Source organism: Schistocerca gregaria, chromosome 4 (assembly GCF_023897955.1).
Source record: "Schistocerca gregaria isolate iqSchGreg1 chromosome 4, iqSchGreg1.2, whole genome shotgun sequence".
In the NCBI taxonomy this organism is placed as follows: Eukaryota; Metazoa; Arthropoda; class Insecta; order Orthoptera; family Acrididae; genus Schistocerca; species Schistocerca gregaria.
In genome coordinates, this window is record NC_064923.1 from 484,881,522 (window position 1) to 484,906,181 (window position 24,660).

Below are 24,660 nucleotides of genomic sequence, written 5' to 3' on the forward strand. Positions count from 1 at the left end.
ACATACATGGTGTTCCAAAACTCTGTGACAAAATTTCATGAATGGTTTCATCATCTAACAAGAAGATAGAAAGAGTCATAAATATTGGTTGTAAGATGCATGCCTTAATAGCTAAGAGCACTTCATGTTCGATACTCTTAAACAAATCTCATTTACTGCAAGGCAAGCACTTTGCTTTCCATATTTTGAGTGTAGGTAGTATAGACTAAAAGCAAGGAAAAAAGGTCAAGTAGACATGGACTCTAAAATGCATACCTTCAGAGCTACTATGAAACTCAACTCTTCTAACAACAGGTGCTCATAGCTTTTAAGATACGCATTATAGAGCCCACGTTTGCTGGACATTTGTTCTTTTAGTCTGTAATAAAAGAGATTTATTTCTCAGTATGAACAGAAAGAAGTTCTTATAACTCTTAAGGTATGCATTTGAGAGTCGATGACTACCAGACTTCATTTCTTCTTGTCAGATGAGGAATCTGTTCATCAAGTTTTGCTGTCGGTTTATGGAAGACACTGCATAATTTAAAAGCATTGTTTATATGTAAGAGTTACTGAATATGTACGACCTATTTAGAGGTTCCAGATAACAAGTCTTAAATTTGTGCCAAGAAATTGAATTGAACTGAAGTAAGTAAAATGTTCCCAATGGCTTGTGGTGAATTTCTGCCTATAACGTCCGCCTAGATTTCATTCGTTGTCATCAGTCTGATCTGCAGAACCAGTCGAACAGTCTTACGATCTTACCGTGGTGTAGGCCTTCTGGAACGACCCGTGCCTACCTTTCTTGGCACAGTGTTGTCCATAGTCCATCTCGTTGCCACTCCTTCTGCAGTCGTTGCACGCATTCAACTGCCAATGAGATCTGCATGTGTGATTCTCTCGTGTCCATCGTGCCATTGACTCGACTAGTCCAAGAGTCTGAATGATGGTGAGAAGCATACTATGTTGCAATCTCCACATGAAAAGTTCTTTTAGCATTAGACACACCGAATAGCCACCAAGTACTCACACCAGTCTTCTGCTGTGGGATTCTCTTTTTCTGTACTGGTAAGACTGAAAATAGGCTCGCATACAGATGAACTTTTGATCATCATGTACCACAGTCATGGAAATACTGTGGAACTGGTATTGTGAGATTCGATCAAGATGTTCACGATGTAAGAGTTTACATTTAGATCAGTGCAATAAAAAATTCATAGTCTTTCCTGGGGCTAGGTGGCCGTTCCCTTGCTGTCCTAATCTTTGTCTGGAGGGAAATGTGTGTGGTTATCAAAGTATGTCGTTTACTTACAGTTAATTCCAATCTTGTTGGCGATGAGGTCGGCGAGATCCTTGCAGTAGCCCTCGAAACGGTCGTTGCCCATCAGGATTTCTCCTGGCTCTGGTTTACGAAGCATTATATACGGCTCCTCCTGCCAACAATAGTCCATTTTATATTGCTGTGTTGTGCATTAAAAAAGCCAATATAAACAAAGTGCAGCAGTGAGACAGAAAGTGACGATATAAGATATTGAATGAAAGCGAGTGCAGAATCATTATGAGTGTAGAGTTAGTTATATGGTTCGTGCTGCTCTCAATACAGAGACGACCATATTGCAGAATAAACTCAATATCACCACCGTTAAATTACGAAAGGTCTTCAGTTTTTAGCTTTCGTAGGAGGTACCTTCGTTACTGAACAGGAATTAGTTTGTGTTGCATCTATAAATTAACGTAATCTAAGACGACCTACTCAAAGATATTGAACGGTTGTTTAGCTCATTCTGTTCATATTGTTTTAGACTCACCTCAAATAGCATGCACAATTTTAAGTTGAGAGTTTGTGTCCTTTCTCTGAGCTTAATCATCTGAACCAGTGTTAAAGACTGAAGTTTCGATAATCTAATTATACTGTCATTCGGGTTCTACGTATATAACCTAAAAGTAGCAAGTTCTTATTCTAATGGTGGAAGAAATATAAAAAAAATGAAACTTGATCAAGATGGGAACGATAAAGAGTGGTGGAAACTTGTTGCTAACCTTGTGGAAAATAATATTATTATTTAATATCAAAAAAATTATTATCTAATGGACAAACGTCCCTTCTGTTATTATTTAGTGGGGGAGAGGAGACCGTTAACGATTCTCTTTCCGAAGGATGGGACAGCCTAGCTCGAACCTTCACCACAATAGCTCTTCGATGGGATCTTCCAGTGGGATAACTGTCCGCGTCACAAGGTCAGAATTATTCTGCAATGATTTGAAGAGCATGATACTGAACTCATATTGCTGGCTTGTCCACCAAATTCATCTGGTTTGAAACCAATGTAATACATCTCGTACGCTGGCAGGCGCAAGACTCTCGTCCCCAACTCTCTGGCATGCAATTTGTGGTGCTTTTGTGGTCTGTCTGTGGACAAAAAAAAAAAAAAAAAAAAAAAAAAAAAAAAAAAAAAAAAAAAAAAAAAAAAAAAACGCAAGTGCTTTCTGAATCCACACCGCGCATAATCTCAGCTGTTAAGCATTTGGTCATAATGTTTTGTCCCATGGTGCAACAAGAAAGACTCAGATGTCGACATCTCCATAGTCATCCTTATCCACAGTTTTGAATACGACACTTCATACATCTAATGTTGCAAGGACAAAGTATTTCAACAATGTGGAGTTAGTATGTTACTGAAGTTTATGTTAAAACCGAAGTGCGTCGCATCCAATAAAGTGACTTGGTCGTAAAGATAAACTAATACAGGGTGTTCACAAAATGAGTAACTAGTTCCTTGAAAACGATGTATTTTAGACCTCATACGTTTTCTCGCCACTACAGACATCTTTTGTATTGTTCTCCATTTACTCCACCTCACTGGTTCATTTCAGCACGTCCGCCATTGATGTCTCTGCACACTTCCCAGCTGTGCACGGATTCACGAAATGCATTTCGCAGGTGTTGCGGTGTGATTAGGGAGTAGTAGCTGTCGGCTCATCAGCATTAGCTACTTTTCTTGTTCAGAATTTCAATCTAACGAATCCCCATACAAAAAAGCCTAAGGGGTAAGGTCCGGGGACCTTGGTGCCCATGGTCTGTGGCGGCGTCGTCCTATTCACTGGATGGGAAACACTTCATTCAAATCGACCCTGACCATTACCGCCTAGTGGCATGGGCACCATCATGTTGGTAAACAACAGTGTCTTGTTTCAGTTGCAGCTACACAAATTCCGTCAGCATATCCAAATAACGTGCACCATTAATAGCTTTCTCTCTGAAAAAGGAGTGTCCATAGATCCTTGTCCGCCTGATTCCCTACCACATAATTATTATTGGGCTGTCCATGATGCGCTCAATGAACTCAGTTAGAGATGTGTCGGCCCATATGCGACAGTTATGCCGGTTGACGTCTCCACTCACATCGAAGGTTGCCTCATCACTAAACAACATGTGTGACTTTAAATCATCAGTCTCCATACACTCCAACAAATCTATGCACATCGCCATACGTTCTGCTAAGTCCATGTCATGGAGTTGGTGTAACACTTGCAATTATATGTACGCTTCTTCAAAGTGAATTGCAGCACTTTGAACAATGTTGATGTCGGAATTTGCAATGGACGTGAAAGGCACTGTACAGATTTAGGACTCCCAATTGACCCCCGTGTGGCTACAGTGTCAGTTACGCTTGTGGGAGGCCGATATGGACGAGATTCGTCAGCAGCAGTGCCTGATTGTTGAAAGTTTTTCAACATTTTCCATGTGTTTTATTCGTTCCTAAATTTACGTTGAAATGATCCTCGCAGCTCATCGTACGGAACACCCTTCAGAGGCTATGTGACAATGGCAATACGGCCAGGAATCGTCAGCAAACTGACCATTGAGCAATCTGTAACAAAAAGACATTCGTAAGGTACTGCAAACACGAAATAATTAGTTATTTTATGGACACTCTGCATTTGAGGGAAACATGCTTCACAGAACCGTCTACTGTTCGATATTTAAGTGGTTTCGCTACATATAATTTCTGCTACGATACGTTGTTTCTCCAGCCTAGCGCAATTAAACAAGATTGTAATAACGATTCTGTCGACGTTACGACCTTCCGTCAATCGCCGCGCTGTGCTCAGTATCCCTCAGTCTCCATTATCGTTACAATAACAAAAATTAGGTTATTCTACCAGTAGGGATCACTTTCTAATACACTCTAAGACTCTGTGCTATGAAATTATCATCCTTATGGGACGGAAATCGACAGACGTGATGAAGATGTACAGACAAACAAATGATTACAATTCCAGAAAAAATTTATTATTTACTAAAGAGAAAGAACTTCACAAATTCAGAAAGTCAACAACGCATTGGTAAATCTATGGACCTTACTCATCAGTTATAACGCCTGGCATTGATTACAGAGCTTTCGTATGTCCTGCAGTATTTGTTTGGGCTGATGACAGCTGCAGATGGCAAAAACGAAATTCCAAATATCTGCCGAAACATCAGAGAATGGCTTGACATCTCTTAGGAGGAACACTATGCCCATGGGTGTTAGTATAAATTTGTCCAAACGAAGGTATGATTCTAAATTTACGGTTTTTAATACAACAGATTGGTGTGTTTGTGAATGAGCTGTACCCTAAGAACTTAATATGATAAGAAGCACCCAAATCTTATTTTATCTCAAACGTTTGACAGTCATTCACTCAACACGATTTTGAAGATAAGATTACTTTCATACCTAAAACGTAACCATATTTCATTAGCTTGTTATAAAAAAACGCCGATTCGCCTTCGATATCATTTTCTTTATCTGCTTACGAAACTTCACTACTGGTCATGCCAGTGGATTTATTTCGTTATTTTCATGACCTCTATCCTTAATATCGAGCGTTATAACAGAAGTTCAGAAAACGTGTTTTTAAAGCTACATTTTTTATTGTTTGGCTAAAATGTAACCATGGGCCAGAATTCGACGAGATAAATGTGAGAAATGTTCCACAATAACCCTCGCATCCTCAGTTTAATACATTGTTGTGCTGTTGTATGATGTGGACTTCTCATTCGGTAACACCACGCTTGCATGCTCCACTGTGTTGATACGATTGGGGACTCTCTTTCGGCAGTGTTCTCTAAAAGTCCGCATTGGCCTTGACTGAACCTCCGCCTAGTCAAGGAAACGCTATAATGTACGATGAACGTCCTAATAACCGAACAAACTCAAGTTATGTAGCGCTTACTAAAACCGCAGTGTTTTCTATTATGATCTGCAATACTAACCCTTGGGTTACGTTGCATAACAATAATTTAAAGAAAAGGATGAGAACTCCGTAATGAATAACTAGTCTGTGAGCCACATTCCAAGAGGGGCAAATGCTCCCTGTTGCTCTCGCCGCCCCCCTCCCCCCTCTCCCTAACCAACCCTTGCGAATGCCGTTGCTTATACCTACGTTTCTTACATTTATTTCTTGTCTCTCGTTAGATATTCTCCGTTACGAGAGATTAACATGTTTGTCACCTGTCTTGAGGACAGAGATAGCGAAAGCATTGTTCGTTGCAGTTAGCTACTTTTTCATCCATTAATGGGAACTGAAGGTACGGAGTTCCAACGTACTATGTCAGTTGGATACCGAAAAAAATGTAGAAAGTTTCTAGTTTCATGCTTAATACATAAAGTTTTCCTGGACCACTAAAAAGAGGCGAACATGTCAGTTACTTGCGACGTCATTTTCGTCCATCTGTTACACTGAAATAACGTAGCGAATATAAAAACGAGTAATTCCGGAAACGACTATTCCAAAAAGGGGTTGCCAACAAGGTACTTTACAGCAGAAAAATTTAATATTTCGGCTTTTACATGCTGTGTGTAGCCGAATTCAAATCAAATAATTTTATACGACCATTGGTTACTTTGGCTGAGACGCAGATCTTCAAGCGCACGCAAAAAAATTAATGTCAAGCAGAAAACTGGATCCAAATCGATGATCCTGCATAAAAAGACGATAAGTATTTCATCTATGCAATGTTGCCTGAGAAGGAAGTGTGGTTCTTCTTAATGATTTCTGTGTAAAGAGTAAAATAAGTGGCCCAACGATTCTAAAAATTAAGCGAGCAAAGGCGTGGACTAAAAGAAAAAAAATCTTCTATAATGAACAGAATGGAAAGTGGTTTTTAAGTTAAAAGCTGAGAATTTCGCGGTATAGATTGTTGAAACGTCCATTCTGTTCACCAGATTTAGTTCTCTATGACTTCCGTGTATTCTCACACATAGAGAAATTCCTGCTTGAAAAACTTTTCAAGACTGATGCAGACACTACAGCAGCCATGGACGGATATCTGACAGACCATCCGGGATTGCTTTCTGCAAGAACGTTGGACAGAATTTACTGACGTAAAAGGAGACAGCATTGCAAAAAGATTTTTTACCCAAAATTAAATTCATTGGCAGGCTGAACAAAATGTTTTGTTAATGTCGTAAGCACACCGGACTTGGGACATCATGTTGATACCGTGTTATACGGGATCTAGCGTTGATAATGGTCTCAATTTGGGGAGTGAAACAGCACACAGTTTCTTTCAGGTGAGCCATATCCAGATAAAGCCACTCATTGATGAACAGATATTGTATAGCTACTAAACTGCGGCGATGTTGATTTGCTACGTTTCGTTCATTGTCCCAAATAGTCCCAAACATTTTCTAAACGACAGGGATCGGGTGATTTTTCGGGACAGGCGAGGTACGATGGTTCGTCAGATCTAGTGCACGCACATGCAGAGCATCGAACAGGTTTGTTGTCATCTTCAGGAGTCCACAGCAAAGTAGTTGTGAAGATGTAGAAGTAAGTGTAGCTCTTGATCACCGAGAATGTTGAAATAAGCATCCTTATTAACGTTCATGGTAACTTCGGTTAGTAGACCCAGCTCAAGCGGTCTTTTGTGAGATTCCCGATTCCAAATATCTATCGCCAGCACTTCCCTTCGTAATGTTCGCTGGGAAGGTAAGTGTGGCAAATCTACGTACACTGACAGCAGCAATTGCTGTTGAGTTTACTACCGATTGTCACTGAAAAGCGGTGACACTTGTATCCGGCCTTTTTACTACAACTGTTCTTACGAATAGTTGTCACACAGCTGGGAGCTGTACACCATTCCCTATAGACACGATGGCAAATCCGTCTTGATACACCGACAAATGAAGCAGCTTCACCGGTGTGCTCATAGGCACTTCGAACCCTGGTAGCGCCTTCTTCCATTCTGTCACTCCAGCATGTCGGCGCATCTTATTGCGTTGACTCCATACAACCGACAGACACACACACAAACACCCACACATCACTTCCCCACTATTTTATACATCAGCAATGGAGATTTCACACGACTGCGTGATACTAGTTCTGCACCATCTACAGAGCTCCTAATTTGATGATTGAAATAATGCTGTACATGAACGGGTAAGCAAGTTTCAATTCAGACGCTGCCTCTTTTGGTGTTCTTACAACTATGGTCGTCACGACGTATGTTCTGTTCTTCTGGATGTCGGTGCTCGTGCGAAGCCTCACGTACTTGGCGGCAACTGGGGTGAGTCCCATCTCGTCTGACCACTCAGCCACCTGCAAAGAGAACAAAGCTTAGCATACATGACTGAAAGCGCTGTGAGTTACGAAATATATGTTTAAGTATGTAGTCGCAGGTTTTTATTTTTTAGGAAAAATAAGAAATTGCGACACTAGACTAAAACATGCAGGGTGTAATGTGTCAAAGGTTTAACGCACTGGTGACTGAGGATGGTGTACCAATCAGTATTTAGTGATAATTATAGCTACATTACATTGGTATTTATTTATAATTATAGCTATTACAGGTCGTGTGTTTTTATGTTGGTTAGTGGCTCCAAGTACATGTGGAAAGAACAAGCCATTAATGCTTATTTTCCCTCCTGGCAGCAGGTCAGGTGTTGACATGTGGACACGTGGATGCAAGACGATTAGTCTATACTGACAGTGTAGTCCACGTAGTGGTGCAGTTACGGTTGTGCAAAAAGCTTTAGGTCATATAGTTTGCGACGCTTTCCAGGAAAGATTGTACGACGCATAGAAAAAAACAATCAACACACTCATGTGTCTACATGTTAAGACATAACATATAAAAATATCATCACTTATACCCGATACACCCTGTATATTATTTCTAAAGTGTACTGGTCGCTGTTCCAACCAACAAAATGTCGAGAATATGTATTGTAGGCTATATTCTGTGAGAATCTTTACAGCTATATAAGGCATTACATTAGGTATTTACAGCTATAGAGGGCGTTAAATTAGATCTCCTACAGAGCTATTTAGCAGCAATATAAAATACGTTTTTTAACAATTGAAAAGTATTGGCGGATCAATAGAAGCATAACCAAAATCGAAATGCACTTAGGTTGCCCCAAGGAGATTGTAAGATTACAAATAATTTTGGCACAGTTTTCAAGTATTATGTTTTATTAGTCCCAATATTTATGTAGGCGAAATACTAATTAAACTGAACTGTACGCTTGTTAGCTAGAACTGCAATTAAGTCAGTGCCCAAATGAACAGTCTTTGGATTCCAGTATACGTATAGCACACCGTCCTCAGGCCACAAGTGGCCCATAGGGACTAACCGACCGCCGTGTCATCCTCAGCTGAGGATGCCGACAGGAGGGGTGTGTTGTGGTCAGCACACCGCTCTCCCCGTCGGGACGATCGTTTTCTTTGACCGGTGCCGCTACTATTCGGTCGAGTAGCTCCTCAATTGCCATCACGAGCCTGAGTGCACCCCGAAAAATGGCAACAGCACATGGCGGCCTTGGTGGTCACCCATCCAAGTGCCGGCCACTCCCGACAGCGCTCAACTTAGGTGATCTGACGGGAACTGGTGTATCCACTGCGGCAAGGCCGTTGCCCCAGTATACGTACGATTAGATAAGATTTCACGTGAACAATCGTGTGTACACTTAGGAGAAATTTATGTAGTCGCGACTTCCTATTAGCATGTGTCATCCCATGTCGCACTGATAGCGGCTGCGACGCGTCGTGTCCTGGACAGAAGACATAGAAAGTGTTGAAGGTCCCGAGGCATACCAGAGCAAAGACATCCTAATCACACCTCAAACACAGCCTGCAACTTATGGAGAATGTTCAGAGCTACACAGTGTGATCAAAAGTATCCGGACACCTGGCTGAAAAAGACTCACAAGGTCATGGCGCACTCCATCGGTAATGCTGGAATTCAGTGTGGTGTTGGCCTTGATGACAGATTCCACTCTCGCAGGCAAACGTTCAATTAGGTGCTGGAAGGATTCTTTGGGGAATGTCAGCCCATTCTTCATTTAGTGCTGCACTGAGGAGAGGTATCGATGTCGGTCGGAGAGGCCTGGTTCGAAGTGGGCCTTCCAAAACATCCCAAAGATGTTCTATAGGATTCAGGTCAGGACTCTGTGCAGGCCAGTCCATTACACGGATGTTATTGTCGTGCAACCACTCCGCTACAGGCCGTGCATTATGAACAGGTGCTCGATCGTGTTGAAAGATGCAATCGCCATCCCCGAATATCTCTTCAACGGTGTGAAGCAAGAAGATGCTTAAAACCTCAACGTCGGCCTGTGCTGTGATAGTGCCATGGAAAACAACAAGGGATGCAAGCCCCCTCCCTGAAAAACACGACCACATCATAACATCCTCGCCTCCGAATGTTACTGTTAGCCCTACACACCCTGGTAGATGACGTTCACCGGGCATTCGCCATACCCACACCCTGCCACCGGATCGCCACATTGTGTACCGTGATTCGCCACTCCACACAACGTTTTTCCATTGTGCAATCGTCCAATGTTTACGCTGCTTACACCAAGCGAGGTGACGTTTGGCATTTGCCGGCGTGATGTGTGGCTTATGAGCAGCCGCTCGACCATGAAATCCAAGGTTTTTCACCTCCCGCCTAACTGTCACACTACTTGCAGTGGATCCTGATGCAGTTTGGAATTCCTGTGTGATGTTCTGGATAGATGTCTGCCTATTACACATTACGACCCTCTTCAACTGTGGGCGGTCTCTGTCAGTCAACAGACGAGGTCGGCTTGTACGCTTTTGTGTTGTACGTGTCCCTTCAGCTTTCCATTTCACTAAAATTTCGAAAACAGTGGACCAAGGGATGTTTAGGAGTGTGGAAATCTCGCGTAAAGACGTATGACACAAGTGACACCCAATCTCTTGACCACGTTCAAAGTCCGTGAATTCCACGGAGCGCCCCGTTCTGTTCTCTCACGATGTCTAGTGACTACTGAGGTCGGCAGTAGGTGGCAGCACAGTGAAACTAATATGTAAAACGTATGTTTTTTGGGGTGTCCGGACACTTTTGATGACATTGTGTATGAGCAGACTATGCATTCTTCAGGAAAAGTAAATTTAGATTTTTGTTATAGCCGGCCCATGTTTTAAATCATTCAGGAATATGGGAATAGGCGCTCCTTTTTTTTGAAAAGGTGGGTTCATTTTTGTACAATTGTACTTTGGTTGTAGCAAATTGAATCTTTGTCCATCTCCAGTTTTTTTTTCCCTTTTGACCCTGGTGGACACGCGAATCTCATTACCGTCGGTTTCGAAAAGTATTGGCGGGTATGATGCTCTATCAAAAGAAAGTCATTTACATGGCATCGAGGAGGAGATCAGAGGAGGAGATCTGAGATTGTAGGGGAGCCAACGTCTTGCTGCTTCAATAACATCCCCATCATCCACGTAGTTCTTCCCACTGAGTGCATCCTTCATTGTGCCAAACAGATAGAAGTCGGAAGATGTGAGATCCGGGCTATAGTATGGATGAGGATGTGAGCAGGAGACCTGGATCAGTATGCCAACCTTGGTAACCTTGGTAGAGAATTTATTCTTGTTACGGTAATACTTTCTAACCAATAATTTATCTTTTGAAGAATGTATTATTTGAACAGTAAACTACCCTACGTTCTGATAAAATAAAGCATTTGTCCTCTGCAATTATTGCCTTAAGCCTATGTGTCCCTATCTACGTCAAAACCCAAAATATCTGCCATCCAGCGCCGGTCGCGTCAGATGTTATTCACTAATGCCTCCGGAGTTTTAGAAACGACTGTGCGAAAACCGCAAGATGTACGGGAAAATCGTAGTGGATGGAGCATCTCTTCGAGTTTAGATTCGTATTACAAACAATGCCATAGTTGCTCTAGTGATGAGGCATGTCTTAACATGCACACGCATCACCCAGTCCTCATTGTCACATCAAATTCGTTCGTGCCTGCAGACAGGCTACCCAATCAACGGGTGTCCAAACTGGGCCTTCCTAGGAAACCCGTGCCAGCAACTTCAATGAACTGCAGGCACACATCGACGTTCTCTGCGTCACAAACGGTGACATTTTCCCCCTTCACTGTGAATTAAAACTTCTAAAAACCCAGAAGTGCTTCTGAGTAAACCTATGCTTTATTCCTAAATTATAACTATTTTGACGTACTATTTAATTTAAACGGTAAGAGTAAACGCTATTTACCAGGCATCGTCTCTGCCAATACGTGGATTATATTTTGTGAGTTATTATTTATCTGACACGTTTAATTATATGTTTCTGAGCTTCATTTATAATCTATACAGCCAAAGATGACGTAGCCGCGGACTGTGTTGGCGGGTTTCTGATGTTGCCGCAAGTTATGCTGTTCAGAACGAATCAAATACTGTATTTAAGAACGGTGATGAATTTAGTGAATTGTACTTTCAAGTTTGATGTTCGACCTAGTTTGATTTTCATTTTGAGTTTATCGGCGCTACGGTAAGCCGTTCTCTGCCCTAGTTGCGAGTTGCTGCTGTGCGAGCTGAGTGGAGTTTGCACTATAAGCTGACGTTCGCCGACTAGAGCCTTTAATAGGCTCAGGATGCTAAGATCAGCAGGATCAGCAGGCTTGAACTTTCAGAAAATTAATCCTGTTATAGTTCCAGAATTACTCTCGCGTCAAATGAACCACAGAACTAGACACATTTCTGGGGTCGCTCCGTCAATGGGGATATTTTTCTTTGTAAAAAAGACAATAAAATTGGCACTCAGTATGAGTCAATGAATAAGTCGCAAAACATTAGAATACTGAGTGTCGTTTTAAATTTCGCTCCCATACGCTTCTAGAAAGTGGCAACAAATGTCACGTGGAAGGTAGTATTCCGCAGCCGATGGTTAAGGATCTGTAGTTAGACCAAGATGGCCGGCGTGCTACGAATGCGTACCCGACTACAACTTCGCGAATTTTTGAGCTGAGGGACTATTCGCGGAGCACGTCCATAGCGAAATTCGTCCCGTATGTGGTTAGAACGGTATTTCACGGAAATTTTTTTTCATTTCTACACAGGAATGCAGCAAAGGACAAAGAAAAAAGCACGAACAAGAAGCGTCTTGGCTGCTCTGGTTATTCTGCGATGGCATACTGTTTGCCCGTCCTGAGAAGTAAAGCAGTTAAAGGAACTAAATAAACTTATTACCGCATTAAGCCGCACTTCTTATCCAGATTTCATCTTCGAAAAGTTAGGGTGCTGCTTATATCCGCTACCTTGTCTTTTTACAATCAATAGCTGTACAAAAATTAAGCTCATTTGCAAATATACTACCAGCGTCTGTAGCCGAACTGAGGACAAGAAACTTTATTACACAACAGCGCAAACTTTTACCGGTGTTTTATTGGCGTTAACATTGTGTAGCTACCAGTTGTTGTTTTGTCTGTTTATAATTCAGTTCCAGTTGGATACTGGTAAGAAGGCCTGTTTATGACGGTGTGAACGATCATTTAGAGCGAAAAGTATAATCAGACCATAGATTTCGATGTACTTACGATGCAAGCTTCAATCTTACTAAAAATGGTTCAAATGACTCTGAGCACTATTGGACTTAACTTCTGAGGTCATCAGTCCCCTAGAGTTTAGAACTACTTAAACCTAACTAACCTAAGGACATGACTCACATCAATTCCCGAGGCAGGAATCGAACCTGCGACCGTAGCGGTCGCGCGGTTCCAGACTGAAGCGCCTAGAACCGCTCGGCCACCCCGGCCTACTTCAAACTTACTGTTGTGCGTTATGCCAACACCACAAGCAACAGGTAGACCGGAAGAAAGTACGGAATAGAGGACCCTAATGTGCAAGGTTGGGCTGCTTCAGAAGAAAAATGAAGAAAGGCAGTTTCAACAGCAAAATCGTTCAGGGGACCAAAACGAGGCAAGCATCCGGAACTTGAAGGTAAGGCTACTTTCTATGTGCAAGGTAAGAGGGAAGATGGGATGCCTGTCTCCCGAGAAATTGTCCATCTAAAGGCCTTGAAAATCGCAAAAGTCTTAAATGTACCACAACGAGAATTTCGTGATCGTATTCCTTGGTTCATCAGTTTATGCGGAGAAAAGAACTACACTATCTCAGAGAATGGCTGCAGAGTTCGAGGAGGAGCTGATTAATTTCTAGCGTTTCGTCATCCAGTTGCGGAAGTGTCATTCGTACTCTTTTCATGAGATTGGCAATGCTGACGAAACGCCAGTATTTTTTTGACATACCAAGCAATACATGTAAGAGGCAAAAAGTGTCTCTTTAAGAGGAACCGGGACTAGAAAAAAAGAAACAGAATAACTGTGTTGTTACCTGTTATAGGCGATGGGGGAAAGTTACCGTCTTAAGTTATTCTGAAGAAAAAAAGCGTGCCCAAAGAAAACTAACCTATGCGCTTGGTGACTCACTACCAAGCAAAGTGCTGGATGAGAACGCAACTTATGGTTGAGTGTTTGTCTACAGTTTGGAATCGCAGTCCTGGGGCAGTGCTTGCTAAGAGAGCCATGCTAGTTTTGCGTGCTTCTAAGGGACATATAACAGCTGAAGTAAAAGGTAGCCTTGCTGCATAAAAGGCAGTTCTTGTCGTAATACCAGAAGGAATGACTTCAAAACTACAGGATTAGATGCCGCCACAAATAAACCGTTGAAGAAAATCCTCAGAAAAATGTAATCTGATTGTCTCCTGGAAGAAGACTATGTCCTTACACCATCTGGTAAGATTAAGAAGCCACCCGTCACTCTTTTGAGCGAGTGGATTCTTGCTCCATGGCTCTCAATATCATCCGAGTCTGTCATCAAAGAGTTCAAGGAATGTTGCAAATAGAATGTGCTGGATAGCAGTTAGGATGTTCTGTGGGAAGAGACTGGAGAAAGTGATAGGAGCGAGAGTGGGAGTGACGCAATGAATGACAGTAATGAGAGGAAATACGAGAAGAAAAATATGTTACCAACGTGTTGCAGAAAATGTTAGAATACATGTTTACGGTACGTACCCACACGTTTAATATAAATACAAATAAATGTTTCGTGATTTTTCTCCTCTCGATCAGTGTGTGGGTTATTTTCGCGAAAAATAGAGGTCATTCGTTAGATGTTAACGCTACCACAAGACTTCTGTGCTGTAGGCTTTTAATGGTTTGTCGAGCAGTGGGATAAGTGATGTATCTGTCCCAGTTTGAGACTAATTTCTTCATTCACCCTCGTATCTTAGTAACAAGAAGTGAAGAATGGCAAACATCAAATTTAAATGTTAGCCTACGTCTCGTTTCTTAGTACATCGTTCAAAATTCTCACCTTGACCATGGCACTGTTGACTGTCATCTCCACGACGTGCAGAGTGTAATTTCGCCGCCGACCGTCCTCGCCAAAGCTCAGGTCTCCTGTTAGGCCCTCGAGTTCAACCTGGTACCAGATTTACACATTATAAAATAGCGGTAGAAGTTATGCTTTAAAGTTGATTGTAGAACAGTTTTCATAGCTAACGCCAAAAATTGTATAGTTTTCACAATTTTCTTCATACATTACGACATTTTCCATGGAGTCCACAGACCAGTGAAAAGTCAAGAATGCTCAATTTAACTGACTACAGTAGAACGAAATAACTTTACACTAAGAAATAGTATTGCATTACAGTGGTAATATTAATTACAAAATAACCTAAAATACGGAATTTGGGAGTTTTTGTGAAGATACTCTTCAGAGCAGTTGAAAGAGTTGCCCAACAGAATGGTATTTGACTAAGTACAAAACTCCACTATACTACCTACGAGACATTTAATATGCTCTGGTAGGTTGTTAAATGAATGTAGACCCATATACGAGGACTGTTCAAAAAGAAAGGTGACTTAAAATTCGCGGGAAACGTACATTCGATTATCGATCTGTTTTTCATGTTGTTACACATGTCCTGAACGTATTTCACAGTCTCAAGTGTACAGCATACTTCGTTTGTGTTTGACAGATAGAGAGGTTAGACATGTGTTAGTGTGCTCGGCGATTTGCTATTATTGTAAGAAATGGCAGAAAGAGAAAATGTGCTCTAAAACACTTGAAATGTTGATAGTGGCATGCGTCTACTCCAAGTAAAAAAAAAAAAATGTTTGGAGGTGGTACAAGCTCTCCCAAGATGGCCGAGAAGATGCCAATGACGAAACTCGCTCTGTACGACCCAGCACATCAACAACAGATGGCAACGTCGAATTTGTGAAGAAAATAGTTTTTGAAGATCGTTGAATTACCGTAAAAGAAGTTTCTGAGGATGTTGGCATATCGGTCGACTCGTGTCATGCAATTTTTTTAATGTTTTGGGCATGAGACGTGTGTCAGCGAAGTTTGTTCCAAAACTTCCCAATTTTGATCAGAAGAACCGTTGCATGAGCATCGCTCAGGAGCTCTTGAATGACGTCAATGATGGTCCTGATTTGCTCAAAAGGGTCATAACTGGTGACGAAACCAACGCCCAATAGTTCCAGTGGAAGTATCCCGGAGAGCCAAATCGAAAAAAGCGGGCCAAGTTCGATCAAATGTCAAAGTTTTGCTCACTGTTCTTTTTAGTTACCGTAGCGCTGTGCATCATGAATTTTTGCCTCAAGGTCGTGGGGTCAGTAAGGAGTATTTATTACCTTGACATTATGCGCTGTTTGGGAGAAGCAATAATCAAAAAACGTCCGGAATAGTGGAAAAACAATTCCTGGCTATAGCACCAAGACAATGGACCTGCTCATTCATCGTTGCTTGTGAGAGTGTTTTGGCCAGAAACAACACGACAATCACGCCTCAGCCATCGTATTTAAGGGATTTGGCCCCTCTGCGACTTTTTTCCTGTTCCCAAAACTAAAGAGACCTATGAAAGGACGAACAGTTTCAACAATTGAGGAAATAAATACTGCACCACTGGAAGTACTCAAGGCTGTTCCAATAAGTACTTATGAGAAGTGTTTCGAGGATTGGAAGAAGTGTTCGCACAAGTGTATTGCATTTGAGGTGGACTACTCTGAAGGGGATAACTTGAATATTGAAGACTAAATAAAATTTTTTTCATAAAAATATGAAGTCACCTTAATTTTAGAACACATCTCGTATATAACTCCTTTCTTTACTAATGTTGACACCTTGAAGTATGTGTGGACGTAGATACAGAGTAATATTTATGATTTTCAAGAATTTTTGAGGAAACATTTTGCTATCGAGAAAAAATGTAACGAATATATGCATTGTGAAGCAATTGTCAGAGTACAGAGGCGGTTGTTCTAGAACTAACACCAGATACACTCCTGGAAATGGAAAAAAAGAACACATTGACACAGGTGTGTCAGACCGACCATACTTGCTCCGGACACTGCGAGAGGGCTGTACAAGCAATGTTCACACGCACGGCACAGCGGACACACCAGGAACCGCGGTGTTGGCCGTCGAATGGCGCTATCTGCGCAGCATTTGTGCACCGCCGCCGTCAGTATCAGCCAGTTTGCCGTGGCATACGCAGCTGCATCGCAGTCTTTAACACTGGTAGCATGCCGCGACAGCGTGGACGTGAACCGTATGTGCAGTTGACGGACTTTGAGCGAGGGCGTATAGTGGGCATGCGGGAGGCCGGGTGGACGTACCACCGAATTGCTCAACACGTGGGGCGTGACGTCTCCACAGTACATCGATGTTGTCGCCAGTGGTCGGCGGAAGGTGCACGTGCCCGTCGACCTGGGACCGGACCGCAGCGACGCACGGATGCACGCCAAGACCGTAGGATCCTACTCAGTGCCGTAGGGGACCGCACCGCCACTTCCCAGCAAATTAGGGACACTGTTGCTCCTGGGCTATCGGCGAGGACCATTCGCAACCGTCTCCATGAAGCTGGGCTATGGTCCCGCACACCGTTACGCCGTCTTCCGCTCACGCCCCAACATCGTGCAGCCCGCCTCCAGTGGTGTCGCGACAGGCGTGAATGGAGGGACGAATGGACACGTGTTGTCTTCAGCGATGAGAGTCGCTTCTGCCTTGGTGCCAATCATGGTCGTATGCGTGTTTGGCGCCATGCAGGTGAGCGCCACAATCAGGACTGCATACGACCGAGGCACACAGGGCCAACACCCGGCATCATGGTGTGGGGAGCGATCTCCTACACTGGCCGTACACCTCTGGTGATCGTCGAGGGGACACTGAATAGTGCACGGTACATCCAAACCGTCATCGAACCCATCGTTCTACCATTCCTAGACCGGCAAGGGAACTTGCTGTTCCAACAGGACAATGCACGTCCGCATGTATCCCGTGCCACCCAACGTGCTCTAGAAGGTGTAAGTCAACTACCCTGGCCAGCAAGATCTCCGGATCTGTCCCCCATTGAGCATGTTTGGGACTGGATGAAGCGTCGTCTCACGCGGTCTGCACGTCCAGCACGAACGCTGGTCCAACTGAGGCGCCAGGTGGAAATGGGATGGCAAGCCGTTCCACAGGACTACATCCAGCATCTCTACGATCGTCTCCATGGGAGAATAGAAGCCTGCCTTGCTGCGAAAGGTGGATATACACTGTACTAGTGCCGACATTGTGCATGCTCTGTTGCCTGTGTCTATGTGCCTGTGGTTCTGTCAGTGTGATCATGTGATGTATCTGACCCCAGGAATGTGTCAATAAAATTTCCCCTTCCTGGGACAATGAATTCACGGTGTTCTTATTTCAATTTCTAGGAGTGTATAATTCTTGTACCATGATCCAGTATTCTGAAAACATTATCACTGTAACTTGATTTTCCTAGGTAATGATTTCGTAACTCATTAATGAATGGAAATAGGCAAAATACAGTACTTGGTTCATTTTAAAATCACTCATGGTAGTAATCATGCTCATGCCAAACATAGCTGCGTTAAGGCGCTTCGTAGTTCTACGATACGGGTTCCCGGATTAAGTTTGAGACCTGTGTGTATTACCTAAGAATTCTACTTCTTGTATTTAATTCTCAGAGGAGATTATTTTTATAGTGTAAGCCTTCATTCTTTATATCATACCTCAAAGGTAGTAATTTTTATAGTATAAGCCTTCATTCTTTATATCACACCTCAAAGGTAATCATTAAGAGCCTTAACACTGCTGTTCTATTTTTGTCTGTATGACGCGAAAACAATCTTTTGTCATTATCTCTTTTACCAAATAAGATTGTGAAACTCATTATTGCAAGAGCTGTTTTTGTCTGAAACAAGTTTTATTATTTTCAGAGATTTGTCACAGATCGTAATTGCTGTTGTATCAAGTGTTCGGGTCAATATTAGCCAAAAAGAAACCTTTATTTTACCATCTGACTTTGCTATATTTTGTGGAATTTACTGTGTTGCTGCATTCGCATGTTGTCAAGGATTTTGATTTCGTTTGATAATGCCTGTACTGTCAAAAATCGACTTATTCTGCTTTACTGTCTACAGGAAATATCACTGGCACAGCGTTCTGTAGCTTACTTGCCTGCTGTAGTGTTGTAACTCAGTTCGTGGATACTTGCCATAACAAACAAATTACTAACTGACGCTGAGATAAAAGGGACTGTAAATATGCCTCTTCAGGCTATTTCTTCCAAGTAAATCCGAAACAAAATGGATAAAAATAGGGAAGCCTTTTCGAAAGTTAAATATCATATGTGCTAAAAACATAATACTTTGCAGCCAGATAAATAGGACAAATACTACGAAGATACCAAATATGATGGTCGTGTTTGATTTCCCCAGTGAACTATGAACGTAAACTGTAACAATTTCCCTATTTTTTTAATATTTGGGACAACGGCTGCTAAAACGTAAAGTGGTCGTATTAGAATTATACGGGAAAACAAGACAGAACTCATCGTCAGTAATCAACAGGGTAGTTCGTAGTTAATTTTACTTAATGAGTGACTCTAATGTAGTCAGTTGCATCAGAAAAAATGTTGTATTTATGAGTAAGATACATCAAGATGCCATATTAGAAACCGACGCGAGAAAAAGTCATAGGTAATCCGGAATTACAACAGTACTTAATGGAGATGTTGGTATAGTCGCTCGACTGACATGTACTTTACCTGTAAACGAGAGGCAAATCGAGGACCAATGATTTATTTTGTACAACATTTTTCAGGATACAAGGATTACCTTTTCTGGACTTCAAAAGATCCCAGCTGGAAATTGTCAAGAAGGAAGAAGTTCTTAGAATAATTTGGAAAATCGCCCATAAAGTATTACATAGCATCAAGGCCACATCTTCCAAGGTAAGATGAATCTCTGCGGTTTGTCACAAATAATACTGAAACTTGGAAATACTATTGCAGTCTTGGAGAACGAAATAACAGCTATAAAATCTAACATCAAGATCACATTTTCCAAGATCAGAAGAATCACTGAGAATTAAAAAAAATATTATGAAACTCGAAAATGCTGTTGTAGTCTTGGAGTGCAAAAGACAGGAAAATTAAAAAAAAAGTTGCGCGCTGAAAATTTTGTCCTCTAAACATCTACATTTACATCCACATACATCTCTTTAATCCACCATACGGTGCGTGGCGGAGGGTACCTCGTAACACAACTAGCATCTTCTCTCCCTGTTCCATTTCCATACAGAACGAGGGAAAAATGACTGCCTATATGCCTCTGTACGAGTTCTAATCTCTCTTATCTTATCTTTGTGGTCTTTCCTCGAAATGTAAGTTGGCGGCAGTAAAATTGTGCTGCGGTCAGCCTCAGATGCTGGTTCTCTAAATTTCCTCAGTAGCAATTCACGAAAAGAACGCCTCCTTTCCTCTAGAGACTCCCACCCAAGTTCCTGAAGCATTTCCGTAACTCTCGCGTGATGATCAAACCTACCAGTAACAAATCTAGCAGCCCGCCTCTGAATTGCTTCTATGTCCTCCCTCAATCCGATCTGATATGGATCCCAAATGCTCGAGCAGTACTCAACAATAGTATTAGTGTTTTATAAGTGGTCTCCATTACAGATGAACCACATCTTCCCAAAATTCTACCAATGAACCGAAGACGACTATCCGCCTTCCCCACAACTGCCATTATATGCTTGTCCCACTTAATATCGCTCTGCAATGTTACGCCCAAACCTGCAGGACAAAGTTTTGTGGAAACTGTAACAGACATGTTTGTAGATCGCATGCCACATACTTGTGCCCAAACTATAAATAATGAATAACAATACTGTATTATTTTTATTTATATTCCACACTTTCCTACTTTACAGTACGATATGCAACATTAAAAATCAGTATGTAGATGTGCACAGAGCCTACTAATTCACCTATTCATTCAGTAATTACGTCCAATCTCAAACGGATCACGTCACTCTGACCCAAACATTATTTCCGTGAAGTAAATTCGAATGGAACAGCGGAATTAAACGAGTAATTATTTTCGCCCTATTACCGTGACTGTCCCGAATAGCATCAGTGATTTATATCTGTAGCAGGAAGTTCATAATGGCACTTAAAATTAAACGAAATTTCGTCTCTTCAGTTGATTCAAAATATATTACTTTTAGATAGGCTATATACGTTGGAAAATTATTCGGAAAGCAGCTGTCGTACAACTGCAGTTTGTTGCAGAAAGCCGTAAAAAAGAATGCCTCTAACGGTGCAATATACTGCGGTAATCAATATGGAAATTTCCATTTTGCTTTAATCGCACCTTGATTAGTTCATATGTGTGTAATTCGTAGGCAATGATCTAAATGCTTAATATTTCATATTTAGGATCATCTCTTGATGAAAGATTTTGCACATAAATGGAGAACAGCCTAAATGGTACAAGGATGAGCGCTACTCAGGCGCTAACTGAAAATAAAACGGAAATGATTCACCTTCACGCACCTAAAAATAAAATGCTGGGACACTTATTTACCAAGGAAGATAATGAGAGAGCGTTTATTTATTATTTCTCCCATGGGAATTATCCTATAGTAAAGACTGAGGGAACAGTTACATATTTCACGTCTCCTCTGTTGTATATAATACGTGTCACAACATGCGATACCTCAGTTGTGTCACTGTTGTACGTGGAAAGTAAGTTCAGAATTAGTGTACCAATTCTGAACTTCACGAGCTGCAAAGGACAAATGTGACACCACAAACGAACGTTTGCTTGGACCGCGTTGTGACAGGAAAGAAAAATTGAGTGTCTTATCACACTACCAAGAATAACCAGCGAACTGTGGAGGATCAACAAGGAAAAAGTTCAAAATTTCCAGTTCATGCTGATAAAATTCTTGGATGGAAAAATACCACAACCCTCCGAAATTTGCCTCATTGGCACTTTATTAACGCCAATGTCTCCTGTGAGACCCTAAGGCAGCTTTGTCGGGCTGTTCAAAATACAGGTTGTTTCAAAATGAATATCACGCTTTTAAGGTTTTGTATCATTTATTACATTCAACTTACAATTTCAAGTAATACATCAAATGAAAGAGCAGCTTAAACAGTTTTTCTTATGAGTGTTCGATCTTAGCACCATTCACCACTCGGCACACGAGTCAATACGTGCCAACTTTGTAAACGAAATGTTACTGCATGATGATGGAAATTTTCTGGATTGTGTAGTCTTTAGTGACGAATCGACACATCATCTAAATGGATATGTAAATACACATAATGTGTTCTTCTGGGGGGTCATCAAATCTCTACGATATAAAACAACTCCTAAATCGAAAGTTTTTTGTGCCATATCCCGGAGTTAAGTTTATGGGCCTTTCTTTTTCAGTAAAGAAAGTATAAAGGGCGTTTGTTATCTTTATGTGCTAGACATGTGGCTCTTTCCTCAGTTTGAAGAAGCTGATCCACAGATTTTTATCTGGTAGCTAGGTGGCATACTCAGTACGCGATTGGTTAAAAAAAAGGCTCTGAGCACTTTATCTTTATGTGCTAGACATGTGGCTCTTTCCTCAGTTTGAAGAAGCTGATCCACAGATTTTTATCTGGTAGCTAGGTGGCATACTCAGTACGCGATTGGTTAAAAAAAAGGCTCTGAGCACTATGGGACTTAACTTCTGAGGTTATCAGTCTCCTAGAACTTAGAACTACTTAAACCTAACTAACCTAAGGACATCACACACATCCATGCCCGAGGCAGGATTCGAACCTGCGACCGTAGCTGTCTCGCGGTTCCAAACTGTAGCGCCTAGAGCCGCTCGGCCACTCCGGCCGGCGATTGGTTAAAGAACGAAAGTGGATACAGTAAATGTTTGTAAATATGGAAATTCTTTTTCAGCTGAAAATGCTCATGTCTGTTCAAGACATTTCACTGATTTGGATTATAATGGTGGCATGAAAAGTGAACCGTTGAATATACTTTCGAAACGCTAACTGAAGAGTGATGCTGCTGCAATTTTAAATCTACCATCCTCCACTGATGATTTAGGATGTACTAATGAATTTAGTAATGTGAGAAATATTAGGGCACAAAAGTGAAGCTACCACAAAGAAGTAGAAGGTATTTTACAAGTAAATATATAACCAGCTAATGAAGAAATTACTCTTAGAGAAAACATTAACCATGAAAACACATGCTGCCGTAAATTACAATGCACGCTTACGCCAAAAATGAGAAATTATGAAAACAGAAATGAAAGACTTTAGACAAAAGCACGCAGATTACAGGATTGTCTGTCTCTATGTAGGCTCACTTACATGAAATTAACACATGTTCAAAAAACGATTAAGGCTCTTTTTGTGGATGTCAACAAGTGTTTATGAAAGGACAGAGTACTAACTGATAATCTGAAGATATTACTAAGACTGCGACTTAACGTTGCCTTTCTTATAAGGCGTTATCTCTTTTGAGAGGCGTATTGAAATACCATCTTTCTAGTGAAGTCACTATTACGAGGCCTATTCGAAAAATAAACCGATCGGTCGCAAAATGGAAACCACTGTGAAAATCAAAAATGTTTCATTTGCAACAGCTAGGTACATCTTCCAGCTACTTCTCTACATAGTCTCTGCTCCGATATATACATTTGTCGTAGCGCTGTACCAACTTTCCAATACCACAGTCATTGAAGCAAACCGCCTGTGCTTCCTGCCAATTCTCTACGCTGGTGTACATCTCGTTGTCTGTGCCAGAACTTTGTCTTCATGGCTAGCAGTTCATGTGAGCAAAGATGAAACTCAGGAAAAATCAATTACGGGCTCTATTGTGGGTGATCAAACACTTACCATCGAAAACACTGTAGGAGCATCTTAAGTGCCCCTCCAGTGTGCAGCCGAAAATTGTCATGCAGAAGGAAATGCATGACAGCTATGTTATGTGGGCTGCATAACATCAGGCGAAATCTCACACCAGGCCCTCGTACTAGGCAGGAACACTATTGTTCTCTTGCTCGGTTCTTTAAATTTGACAACTGCCATTAATTTTCCTACTCAGGTAGTAAAGGACAGCAGCACATTGATAGATAACACTTTTATAGACCAAGATACGTTTAAAAACATAAATTCGTGTCCTGTTGAGAATGGGCTTTCTGATCATGATGCTCAGCTAGTTACAGTGTATGACATAGCTCCATTCAGTAATTCAAAACTATCCTCCAAAGTTGTGTGTTCAATTAATGACTCAACAATTAGAAATTTCAGAGAAAATCTTCAGCAGTTAGACTGGGATGAGGTGTTTAAGGAATCTGAAGCTAATTAAAAATATAACTTATTTCATGATGTACTTGTGAGAGAATTTGAAAACTGTTTCCCCAAGAAAGTAGTTAAATCTAATTATAAGAAACAATGCAAAAAACCTTGGCTTACTAAACGAATAAAAATATCTTGTAACCAAAAATGGAACTATATCGAACAACAAGAAAGAGTAATGACTCAGAAACAGCCAAATATTATAAAAGCTACTGTGCTACATTAAGAAAGGTTATTAAAAAGTCCAGAAACATGTGCATCATTTCTGAGATTAATACCTCTGATAACAAAATCAAAACAATTTGGAATATTATTACAAGGGAGACAGGGCAACCAAGAGTACAGGATGACAGCATCACCATTAAAGCGAATGGAAACTTGATAAACAACAAGCCGTAAGTCGAAAACATTTTGAATAATCATTTTTTAAATGTTGTAGAGAAAATAGGATCTAAATCTTTATTAGAAGAAGCAAGGCAGTTAATGGAAGAGGCCTTACCCACACCATTTGGTAGAACTGAAATTCCACCCACCTCTCCTTCTGAAATTAGGAAGATAATAAACTCTCTCAAGAATAAAACCTCACATGGAATTGATGGCATTTCCAGCAGGATAATAAAAGCTTGTTCCCAAGAAATAAGCGGGATTCTTAGCCACATATGTAATAGCTCTGTGAAGCAGGGTATTTTCCCAGATAGACTGAAGTATGCCATTGTTAAACC

At 41.3% G+C, this 24,660-nt stretch overlaps 1 protein-coding gene across 2 annotated transcripts in view; it reads right to left on the reverse strand.

Annotated features, from left to right (window-relative positions):
* Positions 1–24,660, reverse strand: part of LOC126266658 (glutamate receptor 1-like) — a 380,473-nt gene that overhangs the window by 67,817 nt on the left and 287,996 nt on the right. For both annotated transcript variants that reach the window (XM_049971075.1, XM_049971074.1), the window contains exons 9-11: positions 14,602–14,709; positions 7,456–7,569; positions 1,292–1,412 (exon numbers count right to left, since the gene is read on the reverse strand). In XM_049971075.1, the coding sequence (XP_049827032.1) occupies positions 1,292–1,412; positions 7,456–7,569; positions 14,602–14,709 (343 nt within the window). The remainder of the gene's footprint in view (positions 1–1,291; positions 1,413–7,455; positions 7,570–14,601; positions 14,710–24,660) is intronic.